Source organism: Copidosoma floridanum, unplaced genomic scaffold, assembly GCF_036245765.1.
Source record: "Copidosoma floridanum isolate Cflo_tuat_1 unplaced genomic scaffold, Cflo_Japanese_pri ptg000001l, whole genome shotgun sequence".
Classification (NCBI taxonomy): Eukaryota; Metazoa; Arthropoda; class Insecta; order Hymenoptera; family Encyrtidae; genus Copidosoma; species Copidosoma floridanum.
The window spans coordinates 168,319-186,066 of record NW_028321878.1 but is presented as its reverse complement, the minus strand read 5'-3'; the positions used below and the strand labels follow the sequence as shown (position 1 = coordinate 186,066).

The following is a 17,748-nucleotide window of genomic DNA, read 5'->3' as shown; positions in this document are numbered from 1 at the left end:
GGTACAGTGTACGAAGAGTCGAATTTTATGGGAATGAAATGCGCGGAATTGCAAGTACCTATAGACTTCAGGAGTCTGTGGTCCCATGATACATGGCTTCTAAACAAAATCTCCCTAGTTTCGTTGAAAAGAGCACACAAAACCTGGAAAAAAAAAAAAAAAGAATTTAAAAGGTGAGCTGACCGCAAAGAGGTCAACAACACGCATAGACTTATACTTAACGCCACGTAATACACAAGTACAGACATGCGCTTACTACCATCAACACCATGTATAAATATTACAGACATCCAAACGAATGGCGGACGGACGAGTGAGCCTGTACAGGCAAAGTATGCGTGAGGCGGAGAGTGGCTTTATCATCGGAAGCGCCGTGACCTGATGGATTTTCTTTTGAATATTCAATGCCCTTCGGGTGTTAAGCCAGGTCGAGAATTGAGACTTTTGGCGATGAATAAATGAAAAGCGCCAGAGTGAAGGTAAAGCCAGGAATAGAAAGAAAAGGAAGTCTGTCGGTTGGTTGTTTGCGACCTGTCTGTATCACGGGTAAACATAATTGGAGTAAGTACAAAAAAGCTGCAGTTATGTAGCAAAGGTGGAAAAAAAACCTCTTGATCCTGAGGCACCAAAAAAAAGAAAGAAAGGACCACGAGCTTAAAAGGGGGGGGGGGGAATAAGCTCCCTACAGGTATACATATAATACGAACGTATCAAGTATGTCCATGTGCCACGTGACAGTCATAAATCTCGACGAATCTCGCAAGAAAGCGCTCCTCTCGGTGACCTCTGCATCAGCGTCGACGTCGTCGTCGTCAACTGTGGACATAACCTCGACTCGCTTCGTCTAATTCGATACTTTAGAGTAAGAAGATCGTAAACTCGAGTGTTATTGGACGAACGAGCTTACGGGTGAGAGAAAGAGAGAGTCTAAATAACTTTATGAGCCCGACTAGTGGCAGCTAACGTACCTACGAGGTTGATATAACTAGACAAGATTTCAACAGCCAACTTTTGAAGCAAAAATTTCATCGACAGTAAAAAATGTTTATTTTTATTACTATTATTATTATTATTATTATTATTATTATTATTATTACTATTGTAACAACACTTAGAGAAAAAAATTATATAAATGATGAAGAAATACCAGAAAAAATTACCATATTCTATACAGTAAATTTGATGCAAACTGGCAAAAAAAAAAAAAAAAAAAAACAAATTGTTGTTTTTTAAAGCAGTAAGAATTATTATTTTGGCAGTTAAAATTATGGTTCGAAAAGTAAAAATTATATTTAAAACGATAAAACTTTCTATGCAGGAAAGTAAAATTCATTAACCGATCCTTTTAAACACCAACCGATATGAAATAGTTATAACATCATTATAAACCCGAAATCTCGAATTTTTTTTAATAATATATTCTATAACTGCAAGTAATCAATTCCGTGCATATTTACAATTACATACATTAATTATATAGTTAATAAGTGTATCAAGTACGAAAAACTTTAACCATAGATGTTTTTCGTCTCGTCTACTGTGATGTATTGTTAAAAATTTTTTTAATGTAATATAGAATGATTGTTAAAGTTTCATGGTTATTTTTTTCCTTAACTTTTTCTGGAGAAGAAAAAAATGATCATGCAAGAGGGTTATCGGTTGTATTGGCACGACATAATAAATGTTAGAAACAAACAGATCACTAATTATTGAGGCGATCAAGGGTAGTCGGTGAAAAACAAAAATAACAGCTATATTGTAATTGAGATAACCTGACGGCCCGCGCTTGCGATTCTGAGACATAGAGAGATGGAGGTGATCACGGCAAGAGTTGCTAGGCCAGAATGCGGTATGCGCTCGCGCGCGCGTGTAACGTGTGTAGGAGGAGGAATGATTTGGGAATTCTTGAATCTAAACATAAGCATCATTTCTCGGGTCGGCGCTACTATTCCCGAGGCCAGTTTTGTGCACCACCGAAACGATGGAGGAGAAGTACATCACACCTCACTTTGCGCTTCATCTATATACCTCCTTCTTGACAAAAATAACCATCGTCGTCGGCGTCGTCCGACAGTTCAGTACTACAGATGCACCCGAGACAAACTGTAGGTATGCTGAACCTAAAATTTCGACTTTGTCTACCCTCTAATTTATCTTTGATGAAGGGTGATTCGTCGTCATCTTGTTTTATCTATCAGCTCGCCCGTGCGAGGAGAATTAACGTTAGCCCCTCCCCCCGCTTGAAATATGACCACCAAGTGCAGATGTAGGTATTCGAAACTTTTTTTTGTTGGTTCTGCGAACGCACGCATAAATCTGTCAACTTTTCCTTCGGCAAAGACATGATATCGACGGCTCCTACGAAGAATCGTACTCCACAAAATATCCAACGAAGAATCGTACGCGCAGATATATTCCAGCGAAGAATCGTACAGGCCACTTCTTTCCGACGACGAATCGTAAAGGCCACTTCTTTCCGACGAAGAATCGTACGCGCAGATATATTCCGACGAAGAATCGTACACGTAGATATATTCCGACGAAGAATCGTACGCGCAGATATATTCCGACGAAGAATCGTACAGGCCACTTCTTTCCGACGAAGAATCGTAAAGGCCACTTCTTTCCGACGAAGAATCGTACGCGCAGATATATTCCGACGAAGAATCGTACGCGCAGATATATTCCGACGAAGAATCGTACAGGCCACTTCTTTCCGACGAAGAATCGTAAAGGCCACTTCTTTCCGACGAAGAATCGTACGCGCAGATATATTCCGACGAAGAATCGTACACGTAGATATATTCCGACGAAGAATCGTACGCGCAGATATATTCCGACGAAGAATCGTACAGGCCACTTCTTTCCGACGAAGAATCGTAAAGGCCACTTCTTTCCGACGAAGAATCGTACGTGCACCAATATACTGACGAATAATCGTACAGGCCGCTACAATAACATTTACATAAAAAACACAATAAGAATAACTATGGTACCATTATCGTTATTTAGTCACATATTACCCAATTATATCACCCAATAACACAAGCGCCAATCCCCACACAACCCGGGGCGCTTACTGGCTGCTTTGTTTATTATTCAAAAATAATAAACGCAAGTACCAATCACCACACAATTCGGAACGCTTACTGGCCGCTTTGTTTATTATTTAAAAAAATAATTAACTTAAGTACTAATCACCACACAACCCGGAACGCTTACTGGTTGCTTTGTCAATTATTATAATAAATAAAATAACAGAAGCGCCAATCTCCACACAACCCGGAGCGCTTACTGGCCGCTTTGGTTATTATTTAAAAGAATAATTAACGCAAGTGCCAATCACCACACAACCCGAAGCGCTTACTGGCCGCTTCGTTTATTATTTAAAAAAATAATTAACGCAAGCACCAATCTTCACACAACCCGGGGCGCTTACTGGCCACTTTGTTTATTATTTAAAAAAAACAATTAACGCAAGTACCAATCCCCACACAACCCAGAGCGCTTATTGTTCCCTTTATTTATTTAACATAAACTAAAAAACACGAGCGCCAATCCCCACTTAACCCAGAGCGCTTATTGGTCCCTTTATTTATTTAACATAAATTAAATAACACAAGCGCCAATCCCCACACAACTAGGGGCATTTACTGGTCCATTCATTTATTTAAAATAAATTTAATAACACAAGCGCCAATCCCCACACAACCCAGAGCGCTTATCGGTCCCTTTATTTATTTAATATAAATTAAATAACACAAGCGCCAATCCCCACACAACCCGGGGCATTTACTGGTCCATTCATTTATTTAAAATATATTAAATAACACAAGCGCCAATCCCGACACAACTCAGTGCGCTAAACAGTCCCTTTATTTATTTAACATAAATTAAATAACACAAGCGCCAATCCCCACACAACTCAGTGCGCTTAACAGTCCCTTTATTTATTTAACATAAATTAAATAACACAAGCGTTAATCCCCACACAACTCAGTGCGCTTACTGGTCCCTTTATTTATTTAACATAAATTAAACAACACTAGCGCCAATCCCCACACAACTAAGTGTGCTTGCTGGTCCCTTTATTTATTTAACATGAATTAAATAACACAAGCGCCAATCCCCACACAACCCAGAGCGCTTATCGGTCCCTTTATTTATTTAACATAAATTAAATAACACAAGCGCCAATCCCCACACAACTCAGTGCGCTTAACAGTCCCTTTATTTATTTAACATAAATTAAATAACACAAGCGCCAATCCCCACACAACCCAGAGCGTTTGTCGGTCCCTTTATTTATTTAACATAATTAAATAACACAAGCGCCAATCCCCACACAACTCAGTGCACTTACTGGTCCATTCATTTATTTAAAATAAATTAAATAACACAAGCGCCAATCCCCACACAACTCAGTGCGCTAAACAGTCCCTTTAATAATTTAACATAAATTAAATAACTCAAGCGTTAATCCCCACACAACTCAGTGCGCTTACTGGCCGCTTTGTTTTTAATATAATAAATGAAATAACACAAGCGCCAATCCCCACACAACCCGGGGCGCTTACTGGCCACTTTGTTTATTATTTAAAAAAAATAATTAACGCAAGTACCAATCACCACACAACCCGGAGCGTTTACTGGCCGCTTTGTTTATTATTAAAAAAAATAATTAACACAAGTACCAATCCCCACACAACCCGGGGCGCTTACTGGCCGCTTTGTTTTTCAATATATTATATAAAATAACACAAGCGCCAATCTCCACACAACCCAGGGCGCTTACTGGCCGCTTTGTTTTTTAATATAATAAATAAAATAACACAAGCGCCAATCCTCACACAACCCGGGGCGCTTACTGGCCGCTTTGTTTTTTAATATAATAAATAAAATAACACAAGCGCCAATCTCCACACAACCCGGGGCGCTTACTGGCCGCTTTGTTTTTTAATATAATAAATAAAATAACACAAGCGCCAATCCTCACACAACCCGAGGCGCTTACTGGCCACTTTGTTTATTATTTAAAAAAATAATTAACGCAAGTACCAATCACCACACAACCCGGAGCGCTTACTGGCCGCATTGTTCTTTAATATAATAAATAAAATAACACAAGCGCCAATCCCCACACAACCCGGGGCGCTTACTGGCCGCTTTGTTTTTTAATATAATAAATAAAATAACACAAGCGCCAATCCCCACACAACCTGGGGCGCTTACTGGCCACTTTTTTTATTATTTAAAAAAATAATTAACGCAAGTACCAATTACCACACAACCCGGAGCGCTTACTGGCTGCTTTGTTTATTATTTAAAAAAATAATTAACGCAAGTACCAATCACCACACAACCCGGAGCGCTTACTGGCCTCATTGTTCTTTAATATACTAAATAAAATAACAGAAGCGCCAATCCCCAAACAACCCGGGGCGCTTACTGGCCGCTTTGTTTTTTAATATAATAAATAAAATAACACAAGCGCCAATCCCTACACAACCCGGGGCGCTTACTGGCCACTTTGTTCATTATTTAAAAAAATAATTAACGCAAGTACCAATCACCATACAACCCGGAGCGTTTACTGGCTGCTTTGTTTATTATTAAAAAAAATCATTAACGCAAGTACCAATCCCCACACAACCCGGGGCGCTTACTGGCCGCTCTGTTTTTTAATATAAAAAATAAAATAACACAAGCGCCAATCCCCACACAACCTGGGGCGCTTACTGGTCTCTTTATTTATTTAGAACAAATTAAATAACACAAGCGCCAATCCCTACTCAACCATGGGCGCTTACTGGTTGCTTTGTCAATTATTATAATAAATAAAATAACAGAAGCGCCAATCCCCACACAACCCGGGGCGCTTACTGGCCGCTTTGTTTTTTAATATAAAAAATAAAATAACAGAAGCGCCAATCCCCACACAACCCGGGGCGCTTACTGGCCGCTTTGTTTTTTAATATAAAAAATAAAATAACAGAAGCGCCAATCCACACACAACCCGGGGCGCTTACTGGCTGCTTTGTTTTTTAATATAATAAATAAAATAACAGAAGTGCCAATCCCCTCACAACCCAGGGCGCTTACTGGCCGCTTTGTTTATTAATTGAATAAATGAAATAAGGAATAACATTCCGGAGCGTTAGATGATGATTTTGAAAATTGATAAAATTCATAAAGTAATAACACGAATGCCCATCACCAAACTATAAAGAGCATTTTCTAGTTGCGCTTGACTTTTTTTATCATTTGATGCTTTTGTTACGTGGGAATTGTGGAGTTTCGGGGTGTAAGGGGATTGAATACTTGTGGAAGAAAGTATATGTTCGTTTATTAGAGTCTCAAGGCGAGAGCAGTCGCGTGCGTGGCGTTAGGTTCGGAGGCTTATCGGAGAGAGAGAGCGGGAGAGCTGATAACGATCAGGCCCGCCGCCGAAAGGTGATCATCATACTCTGTATCCGCTGCTCATGCGCCGTGAGAGGTGAGTTTTGGGCGCGAACCTACAAAGGTTCTAGATACTGTACGTCACACGTCCGAGGCCACGCGGTCATCGTCCTCGATGGCCATACTAGTTTGTGTGTGCGAGTATATTTGTGTTATTTTGTCTGTGAATTATTTGTGTATACATAATTGTTCTTGTTTGCGCTGCTCTCTTTACATTATTTTTGTATAATTATATTCTTTGTATATTTACTATTTATTTAATTATTCTTAGTATTTTTTATTTATTTATTTAATTATTTATTTATTTATCTATTTATTTATTTTTTTTTTTTTCTGTACACATCTTTTGTATAACCTTTTTTATTACATCGTCAGTCTCTGAGATCATCGCGGATTGGTTGTTAACTGAACTGGTAGTCTTCTGCCTTCTGATCCTACCCGCTCGGCCAGTAGCACTTGTACCTCTCGTGCATCAACTATGGCCCTCTGGGTTGACAAGTCTTGTAGTACTGAGTTGGTGTTTCCGCGGTTCCTCTCCCGTCTGCCTGTAATCATTCTCAAACCTTTAAGTATTATTGGACCCCCCTGTTTTAAAAATCCAAAAGATCCGGCTGCCACTCCTAGTGCTATTTCCGTTGCCAACAATGCGTATTCCTTCCAATTTGAGAATTCCTTCTTTGTTTGTACTAACTCGTGTGCCCGTTGGAGTATATCCGCTAGCTTAGTACCTGTTTTTATCCTATCGTCAAGTCCGTGCTCCTGGTTATCGAGTTCCTGTAGTCCGTCTCTTTTTATCACTGCTTCCATTAATTCCAATAACATACCTCCTTTAGTCCCTTTCACCTTTTGTAGTATATCCTTCAAGTTAAGACTTGCACTTTCAAGCTTCATTATGCGATTTTCACCTTCCTCTTGTCCTGGATCCAATCTTGTATCCGATGCTTGAGCTATACAGTCCCTTGCTTAGCTGACTACCCCAGAATCCACCACCTTCAGTGTCTTGTGTTCGGTGTGTTCACACTGTATGTGGACTTTGTCCTTTCTCGTGGTGGTAAAGGCATGTTGGTTTTTAGCATGGAGACGTGTCCAAAATGTGCCCTTTAACTTGGCTAATATTATCGGACATTCTTCTGGTTTCTTCACTGCGATCCCCAATATGATACGTATCTCACAGGGGTGGTCTTCTTCGACTTCTTGTGTTGGCTTCATTTGTGTGCATATTCGTGTTTTTCCTAGTCTTTTACATAGTCTTATCACCTCTTGCGGGATTGGCGTAAATCTTTTCTCACTAACACTGCTCGCCATGTATTCGTATGTTGGCTGCAAATATGCCACTAAATCCGTCGTATTTAACCCTTTTTGTTCCACTGGCAATGATGATATCCTAAGAAGGTCCAATTTTTCTTTCGTAACCAGTGGTATCCGTATGTAATATATTATTCTGCCGTTAAATGCCATGGTCGTTATTTCTGAGATTACTCCAATTTCTTCTTCTGTAGTTATATTTTCGCTTACTGGGAACCGTAGATCTGGTCTCAGCTGCTCTGCCAAAATTTTTGCTTCCAAAATCGCTCTCAATGCCGCATCTGGTATATGTGTCGTTCCCCGACTCGCCAAGTATATTATGTCCACAGTTGTTCCAAATTTTGTTAAGAGTTTCTCAGCTAAGTGTTCAAATTCGCCCACCATTTCTGTAACCCTGTCATAATTGCCGAAGTATTCTGCAAAAATTTTTAAACCTTCCTCCGTTATTCTTCCAGCTTTATCTTTAAACGATTTTATATCTTGAAGGTATCTTTCATGGTTTCCATATGTTATGACTCTAATTTGTTCCGTTAAATACTTAGTTGTTTCCATTGTGTTAGTCGGGATCGCCTCTACTAGCTTTTGTATTTTCTCTTTTTCCGCGTCAGTCACACTCCCCTGCAGCGCCTGCACCGTCTTGCTTTGATCATCGATCTTTTGGCCTACTACTGTTCTATATGCCTCTTTTACCCTATCCAAGGCCGTTAGGACTTTTCCTGCCGTGTACTCTACTTGTTCTATACATTCGTGTTCCTTTTTTATCGTCACCCTGCACTTCCATTTTGCTTGCTTTTTCGCGTCTAAAAACGAATTTACCTCCTCGACAACGTCATTCCAATCTACATACCATATCATTTTCCAAGTTGATGCGACTGCTTGGACTGGGCCCAAGCTCTCTACCAATATTCCAGGATTTCTTTCAATTTCCTCTATCTCTCCAGGTTGCTGTGTCACCGGCATGGTTCCAGCCCTGAAACATAAGATTTGTATTTTTTTTGTCCATACCGTTTTGATTGCTGATCTCGTAAGTCGTCCGAAGGCCACGCTTACGAGAGAAGTATACTATTTTGGTCTTGTTGTTTCTGATATCTCGTTTTTTTTTTTTTTTTTTTTTGCTTCTTACTCTTGTGCGATTTGTTTTTGTTATCCTGCTTTATTCCCCGAGTTTCCTATTATCTAACAATTGGGTTTTTATAACGCATGCTTTCTTGATTTTGTCCACGTGTGTAATTCTTGTTTCATTGCCACGTTTCAGTTTTATATTATGGTTTTTGTAATTTATTCCTACGATTTCGTATGGTCCTTCGTAGTGATCCTCATATTTCTTTCTCGGCTCTTTAAGAACATAGACCATTTCCCCTTACATGAAAAATCTTGTGTTCAATTTTTTGTCGTAATAATATTTGGACCTGTACTTCGCCTGAACTTGATTCATGGCTGCTATTGTCCTTAGCCGCGTCATTGTTTTTATTACGTCTTCTACATGTTCATCATACGTTTGTTCATTCATTGTTTTCTTGAAGCTAGATGGAATTCTGGCTGGGTAGCCCAGCAATACTTCTTGAGGCGCTATCCCCGTTGCTGAGTGTTTTGTCGAATTGTAAGCGCACATGCACATGCCCAAATGATCGTCCCAAAAGTCATCTTCATTTACGTACGCCTTTAAATATTCCGTTAATGTATGATGCATTCGTTCTATTGCGCCGTTACTCTGTGGATGGAAGGCTGTTGTTCCCATTTTGCCTATTTTAAATACCCTTGCGAACTCTTCCAACAGTTTGTTTTGGAAATGTGCCCCTCTGTCTGACAGCATTTTCTCTGGGGCGCCAAAGTATGCAATTACTCTGTTTAAAAGTGCTTTTGCTGTTTCTAACGCAGTCGCTCTCTTTACTGGTACAAGAATTATATATTTCGTGAGCCAGTCCTGAATTGACAATATGTGACTATTGCCATGAGCCGATGGTTTGTTTATCGGGCCATAAAAATCAATTGATATTTTTTCAAATGGCCTAGCTGGTGTATCTGTTACGACTAGAGCCTGTTTTGTTCTTACTCTAACAAGTTTTTTAGATTGGCATGATTCACAACCTAACACGAACTGACGTACGTCCGGTCGCATATTTCGCCAGTAATAGTCTTTCGCAATTTTGTTGTAAGTCTGGTTCATACCTCTGTGGCCTCCTACCGATGACTCGTGGTATTCTTTGAGTACATCAAATCGTTGCTCCACTGGTGGTACTACTAAATTATTCAAGTACAACACTGCCGATATTTTTGTGTTTTCGAAGGTGTTTTCAAATTGCTCTGCGAAATAGTCCCACTGTGATACGCTTAGTATTGCTAGATCTCGTATAATACCTACTGACGTCAACTTGTTAAACATCATGAGCTGTTTTAAAGACGATATGCATTTCTTAATATCCGATTTTAATCCCGCACTGTCAAAGTGCTCTTTCACGTATAACTGCATTACTGATACTTTTCTTGCTCTAGATAGGAAGACCTCTCCAACCCTCCTATTTTCTTTATTCATGGCTGTTGGATTTATATAACCTCTCTCGTGAAGCGCGTCTATGGCTTCTGTGTCCGGTATATTTTCTGTTATTGTACAGAAGGCTGAGTTTTCAATGTATCTAAATGGGTGTTCATTTATTTTCTTAAGCCTTTGGAATGGTGGTATATCCTTATCTTCCTCTGGCTTCCAGGGTGGTTTTTGTACTGGTAGTCGTGTCCGGCAAGCTCTGTACCTATCTAAACCTGGTACACTTATATTGATTTCGCCATCATCTGTGCTTTCGGCATTATCACCTGCCACCATGTTCGCATTAAGTAACTCCTTTCCATTTTCATTATCGCTAACTTCTTTTTCGTGACTTTCATTGTTTACGTCGTCATCTGATATTTTTGGTGTTTCTTGTTCCGCTATTGGGCTAGGCTCGTCCGGTGGTTCCGGTGGAGGTGGTGGCGGATCGCGCTTCTTTGGTATTCGTTTTTCTTTTGATCCAGAATCTGACTCATCACTCGTCTCGTGATCTGTTTTGTTGTCTTCCTTTGTTTTCTTATTAACTCTACCCTTGATTTTCTGTCTCGTATATGGGAACTTGTTTTCATTCCTTTTCCTCAATGTTGCTCGTCTCGCCCTTCGTACTATCTTACTGTCTTCATCACTTAAATTTTTGTATAATTCATCCATTGATTTATAGCGTTTTTGTCCCTTTTCGCAGAGCGCCTGATAGTGCTCCGGCTCATACCGCATGTGCTCATATTCATCTCCTTTTATTCCTGTGTAGTGATGACACATTGGAGGTCCATCTCCATTTACGTAGTGCACACATATGTTCTTTTTGAACTCCTGAGAAAAGACAAAAATGCACTCTCCATCCCCAAACTCGTAATCCTTCCTCAAAATTCTCTTAGTGTTTTCCGGGTCGACGCAGTTTTTAATATGTTCAGAATGCAGTAAGATTTTTCTTAGCTGCTTTGCTGTTAAGTCCAGATCGAACAGTACAATAAGACTATAAAACAAGCAATTACCATCGCCCTTTACATCTAATAAATCCCACTCTTTCCATGGCTCTGCACAATTTCCGTCTGATCCACGTTTTTGCTCATTAAGTGCATCGTTTGAAATCAATTGGTTGTTTTTGCTTGATTCTTCATCATTCAAATTATCGAACGCCCCAGACGTCTCACCATGATTTAAGGATAGCCTTTCTCCCTGATTATCCCACGAAAGATTTGCTCCTTCGCTGCTGGTCTTGCCTTCACTTTTCTCTTCCTCACTTTTATCTTCCGTACTTACGGTTCCCTCTTTTTCTTTGTTTCGATCACCTTTTTTACTTGAATCCCTGCTGCTATCTTCTACCTCCCATACATCTATTCTGACTCCTAGTTTTCCCTCTACCTCTCTTTCTCTGATGTCGACAAAAACTTTTTTTTTGAGTCTATCTGTCTTTTTTTGTATCATGCTGGTAAGGTCGTTTAGTTTTTTTGGATCCTTTTTTGCAAAATAGTTAGACTCTTTTTGCCTTTCTCGTCGTGGGTTTTCTGATTTTTTTTCTTCCCCGGACGTTCGATCCTCCGAAGTGCTACGACTTTTTAAGCTTCTCTCCCTACTGTCGTCTCTCTCTTTCCCATGCTCTGATCCGTTCAAGCCTATTTCAATTTCCTCCAAATTATTGTGTTTAATTTCTGGTCTTTTTTCCCAATTCACTATTATATTTTCTTCAGTCTGTGTGTTTTTTACAGGAGTGACAGAAAAATTCTGTCTAATTCTGTTTAGAGTGTCGAGCTGCCTTTGTCTTTTCTTCCTTTGTTTTTGCCTTGTTTGGTGGTCTATGACGACATAAGGTGTGCTCGTTTTTTGTACCCCTTTTATCCAGCCGTTCTCTTTCTTCATGTGCTCTAATTTATTCTTTAGTGGCCCCTGCGATAAGATTTTCTCTTCAGTTTGTTGTTTTTCCTCAACTTCTTCTTCCGAACACAATTCCACTTCAGTCTTTTTCTTCCTGGGTTATTTATGTGATGAATCTGAGTCTGATTCCACTACTACCTTCTTTAACTTACCGTCGATCCGTATTTTTGATTTTGCCCTAATTTTGAACATACGCGCTGGTGGGCCATCACTTACTACACCCTCTTCCTTCTCTTGTTCATCTGCCATTTGATACAGTTCTATTCGTGGTAGTTCTGGGTTCTTTTCGCCCTCTTTTACGACTGGATTTCTTGAAAGAGCATCTGGTGCGTTGTTTGAGATACCTGGGCGATAAATTATATCGAAATCGTAACCACGCAACTCTGCCTTTAATCTGTTGAACCGAATGTCGGGTTTTTTGGACGTGTTAAAATGTTTCAACGGCTCGTGATCCGTAACCACCGTGAACTTCCTGCCATACAGATAAGGTCTAAACTGTTCCTTTGCAAAAACTACTGCTAGCAACTCCTTATCATACGTTGGATATCTAAGTTCACTACCCTTGAGGCACCGTGACGCATATTCACATGGTCTATCCTTACCTATCTCTCCCTGACTAAGGATTGCTCCGATGGCATAATCCGACGCATCTGTTGTAACAATGAACGGTTTACTTAAGTCCGGTGCTGTTAATACAGGTTCCGAACATAGCGCATCCACTAGTTTTTTAAAAGCCTCTTCCTCTTTTTCGATCCATTTAAACTCCGTATTCTTCTTTGTCATTGTAGAGAGTGGTCGCGCTATCTTTGCATAATCTTTTATAAATTTCCTGTAATATCCCGCGAATCCAAGAAACTGCTTAATTTTCCTTGAATTTGTCGGTCTTGGATATTCTTTTGCGGCTTCGATCTTCTTCGGGTCCGTCTTTATCTTACCATTTCCAACCACATGACCAAGGACTTTTGCTTCCTTCTTCAAAAATTGACATTTTTTTGGCTCTATGGTCATGTTTGCTTTTGCCAGTCTTTCTATCAATTTTTTGAAGCGTTTTTCATGTTCTTCGAGAGTTGCTGCGAACACCATGATGTCATCCATGTATACTTCAATTTCTCGCCCTTGTAGATCGGCTAGAGCTAACGTTATCGCCCTCAGGAATGTATTTGGTGACTCTGAGCACCCCATTGGCATACGTTTATATTGATAGTGCCCGTCGGGTCCCGAGAATGCAGTTTTATGCGCGTCCTCTTCTTGAATTTTAATCTGGTGGAATCCACTCTTCAAATCAACTACTGTGATGTACTTAGCGGCCGCTAAGTGCTCCAATATGTCGCTTTGAAAGGGTAGTGGGTAACAGCTTCCAACAGTTATTTCGTTCAGCTGTTTGAAATCTGTGACCAGTCGCCACCTTTTCTCGCCGTTTTGTCCTGGCGGTTTAGGCACTATCCATATATTTGAGTTATATGGGGACGTTGATGGTTCTATTATATCCAAATCCATCAATTTTTGAATTTCTCTCCTGATGTTTTCCTTCACCGCAGGCGGGTATCTATATCTTCTGACCACTACTGGCTTATTTGTTGTAGTCTCTATTTTGTGTTTAATCAAATGAGTTGTTTTTAACGGTTCTCCGTCCAACCCAAACACAAACGGATTCATCGATATTAATTTTCTTACGTGCTGTAACTCTTCTTCGTTACAGCCCTCAGTGTCGATCAGTGTCATAATTTTTTCAATTCTTTCTTCGACACTTTTTATACCACGGTCTTTTTCCGCGTATGTGTCGATTTCTTTATCTCCATCTACGCTTTTATATCTCAATCTGTATTTTTTTTCTATTTCTTTTTCTTCCAATTTGACTTCCTCGAGCAAGCCTACAAATGCAGTCTCTTCTTCTCTGGCGCCGTCCCCCACGTTGCCAGTTATTTCCATTTTCTTCACTTCTTCGCACTCTATCAGATCCACTTCCGGTACTGTAATTCTCCTTTTTTTGTTTGAAAAATTCACGCATTCCGCATATATTTTACCTTTATTATTAGTGCCGTAAAAGTCTCCAAAATGCACATGTTCTCCCACATCTTGAAGTGGCACAAATCCAACTTGAATCTTTCCGAATTCTTTTTTGACTCTTGCATATATAACCTGCCTGGATCTCGCTGCTATCTCGAAATATTCTGCCGTCTTCAGTGGGGTTTCTACACCACCTAGGCTAAGTGTATTTGTTTTTGCGCTCACCTCGCCATTGTATTTTTAAACATATCCCATCCAAGGATTCCGTCTACTTCGATCGGAAAATCCTGCGGGACTACATGGAAAGTGCACTTCATACCATGGATCATTGTGTCCACCGTGCCTTTTGTTTCACGTTCTCCATGAGTTACTCCAATTATTTTTACTTTTACATTCTCATCCAATGGCGAATTTTCTTTTATATAATCTTCTTTTAGTATCGAGATCTCAGCACCCGTGTCAGCATAGAAATCTGATCTTTTATTTCGGAAATCTTCACTCTCCAGCGTTACTGTTGGCGGTCTGCGTCCTACTGCTGCATAGTTAATTAGTACCGTCGTGACTTCTTTCTTGTCTTCTTTTCCAATCGATATATTTTTATCTTTTAGATTTTTTTTAAAATTTGGTTCGATTTGTTGACGAGTATTAATTTTGTTTTCGTTTACCTCCTTTCCCCACACCTCCGACTGTATGGGTTTTTCTTCTTTCTCTCCAATTTTTACATCGTTTACTTTTGGTCCTTTAAAATACGTAGCCACTTTTCCCGATGCTCGATGTTGGGGGAGTACTTCGAGCATCGTTCTAAAAATTCGGCTTCTGTGTACTAGACATATCACCCCGTCTAGGTTCAGCCTCCCTTGCGTCTTGTGTCCCGTTTGTGTGTCTAGGCTCATAACGCTCGTTACTTTTCCAATCATAATTATTTTGGCTATCATCCCTGCCACTTTCTCTTTGGCCGTAATTTCTGCCATTCGGCTCATAATATCTATTATTACTATTATTATTGTTGTTATTGTTTTCGCGATAAGCATACCCTCTTTCAAAATCTCTCCCATATCTGCCGTAGTTGTATTTATTCTCTGTCTGAGCCATATTATTATGTCTGTAGTCTCCGGGTCTTCTTCCACTATCATTATATGATCTTCCACCTCTTCTTTCTTCACCCCTATCCTGATACCTTGTATAGTACGGTGTTCTGGTCTCCTCACCGCGACCTTTCTTCACCAGCAGCCCCTTTTCTATGTCGTGCCACAATTAACGACACTCTTCTGCTTTGTGCCCAATTCGGCCACAATAGTTACACTTATTTACCTCATCTTCCTTTTTGTTAAATTCTTTTTCCCATCTCTCATATTTATTGCTGTCTACTCGAGGTGATTTCATAGCCATCATGTCCTCGACTTTCAATGCCAATGTAATGGCCTTTGTTAGCGTTATGGGCCTATGCATAGAAACTTCGTGGTTGTACGGGGGATTAAGGCCTAATATATATTGGGTCACTACTTCTTTTTGAATATTTTTCTTAAATTCCTGCCTTAACATTTCAGAAACTTCAAGGTTTGCTTCTTAAAGCCCCATAGCCCTGTTAAACAATTTTTGCATGCGATCTGAGTATTCTTCTACAGATTCCCTATCCCTTTGTCGTTCCGACCTAATTTTTGCCATAACTGTCTCTGTGCTACTGATGGCCCCGTACCTTTCCGTAACCTCCTCGAGAAATTCTTCAATAGACTCAAACTGTGTGATTCTATCATTTAAATGTGCTGCCGCTCGACCTTTTAGCCTGCTGGATAGTGTTGCCAAAAAATATAGGACGTCTCTGTCGTCCACCTGTCGGCCTATTGCCCTTATTACCCTTGTGAACGCCGACAAATTCATTGGGTCCCCTGTAAATATTGGTATTGTTGGGATTATTGTGCTCAATTCTTTAATTGAGTAATTTATATTCCTTTCATACTCCCGGTGATGCGGCGATCTGTGTGTAGATCCACCTGTTGTTTGCTCCCACCTCTCCTGGTTATTTTTAAAATTTTCGAACTCCGGCATCGGTCTAGCTTTCCTTCTATCTCTATTGTGGAATTCTCTTTCATTTTCTCCCCCCTCCCTTTCTGACCATCTCTGGGGCAATTCTGTCTCCCTTCTCCAATTGCCAAGCTGATTCCTAGCGGGCCTCCTATCTGACTCATCCCCTTCCTCTCCACTATCATCACTACGCAGGGGCTCTATATATGATTCTGAGGCTTCGTTTCCTTCAATTATTTGCTAAGGGCCCTCTTTTTTTTTTATCTCTTGGTACGACCGTCTTCATGCCCTTTAAAATTTTTCCAATTAAGTCTTTTGTTTTTTTGTTCGACTTTTCTAACTCTTTGACCGCCTCGGGATCGTGACAAAATTGTAACCATAAACTGTCGTCTGTTACGACCTCCGCGTCTGCTAAGCGGTCCACCGCCCCACCTACAACGTTATCAATTTTTCCCGACTTCATTTTGTTTTATTCGCTTGGTTATTTTTTTTGTGTTTTTTTTTTGTTTGTTTGGTTGTATTTGTTTGTTATGGGCCAATTTGATAAAACTTATCGCCCAGCAGTAATATTATTTACCGTTTATATAAATTTTATCTACCTGGACAGTATTGTAAGCAGTATGATCCAAAGCATTTCCGTGTCCGTAAACAAAGTGTCCAAAGAAAAATATTGCTACCAGAGGGTGCGTGATGTGATGTAGTTTCGTGTTTTGGCTCTCCCTTGTTTTATTTCCTGACGGTGCCGGCCTCCTGGATGGCTGCTGAGCGCCCACGCTGGTACTTGACACCTGCCCGTTTCTCACGTGTCTCGCCGCGTATGTCTTCTTAACACTGAATTTTTTTTCTTTTCTTGTTATTATTCACTGTTTCTTCTTTAAATTCTTTTTTTTTTTTATTTCACTTTTCTTTTCACGATAATTCTTTTTATTTCCACTTACACTGCACTGTGGGTGCTTCCCGACGACAAAAGAAAACAAAAAAAATTTTCTATTACTTTGTCGTACACAACTCGCCACACGTCGAGCGCCAAAAATTGGGGGTCGGGTTATCTACAACCTCCTGTTACGTGGGAATTGTGGAGTTTCGGGGTGTAAGGGGATTGAATACACGTTGAAGAAAGTATATGTTCGTTTATTAGAGTCTCAAGGCGAGAGCAGTCGCGTGCGTGGCGTTAGGTTCGGAGGCTAATCGAAAAGAGAGAGCGGAAGAGCTAATAACGCTCAGACCCGCCGCCGAAAGGTGATCATCATACTCTGTATCCGCTGCTCATGCGCCGTGAGAGGTGAGTCTTAGGCGCGAACTTACAAAGGTTCTAGATACTGTACGTCACACTTTCATCAAACAAATAATGCAACCAGTAAGCTCCCCGGGTAGTGTGGGGATTGGCGCTTCTGTTATTTTATTTATTATATTAGTAAACAAAGCGGCCAGTAAGCGCCCCGGGTTGTGTGGGGATTGGCGCTTCTGTTATTTTATTTATTATATTAATTAACAAAGCAACCAGCAAGCGCCCCGGGTTGTGTGGGGATTCGCGCTTCTGT

General features: G+C 40.2%; 2 protein-coding genes across 16 annotated transcripts in view; one reads left to right on the top strand and one right to left on the bottom strand.

The window, feature by feature from the left end:
* LOC106643102 (CUGBP Elav-like family member 1) overlaps nt 1-17,748 on the top strand; it is a 218,151-nt gene that overhangs the window by 84,718 nt on the left and 115,685 nt on the right. The gene's annotated exons all lie outside the window — the stretch shown is intronic.
* On the bottom strand, nt 7,413-17,030 carry LOC149375969 (uncharacterized). The gene is made up of 2 exons (XM_089598233.1): nt 16,807-17,030; nt 7,413-8,734 (listed from the first exon to the last, which is right to left on the bottom strand). The coding sequence occupies exons 1-2, from the start codon at nt 16,839-16,841 to the stop codon at nt 7,423-7,425; spliced, it is 1,347 nt and encodes a 448-aa protein (XP_089454359.1). The 5' UTR covers nt 16,842-17,030; the 3' UTR covers nt 7,413-7,422.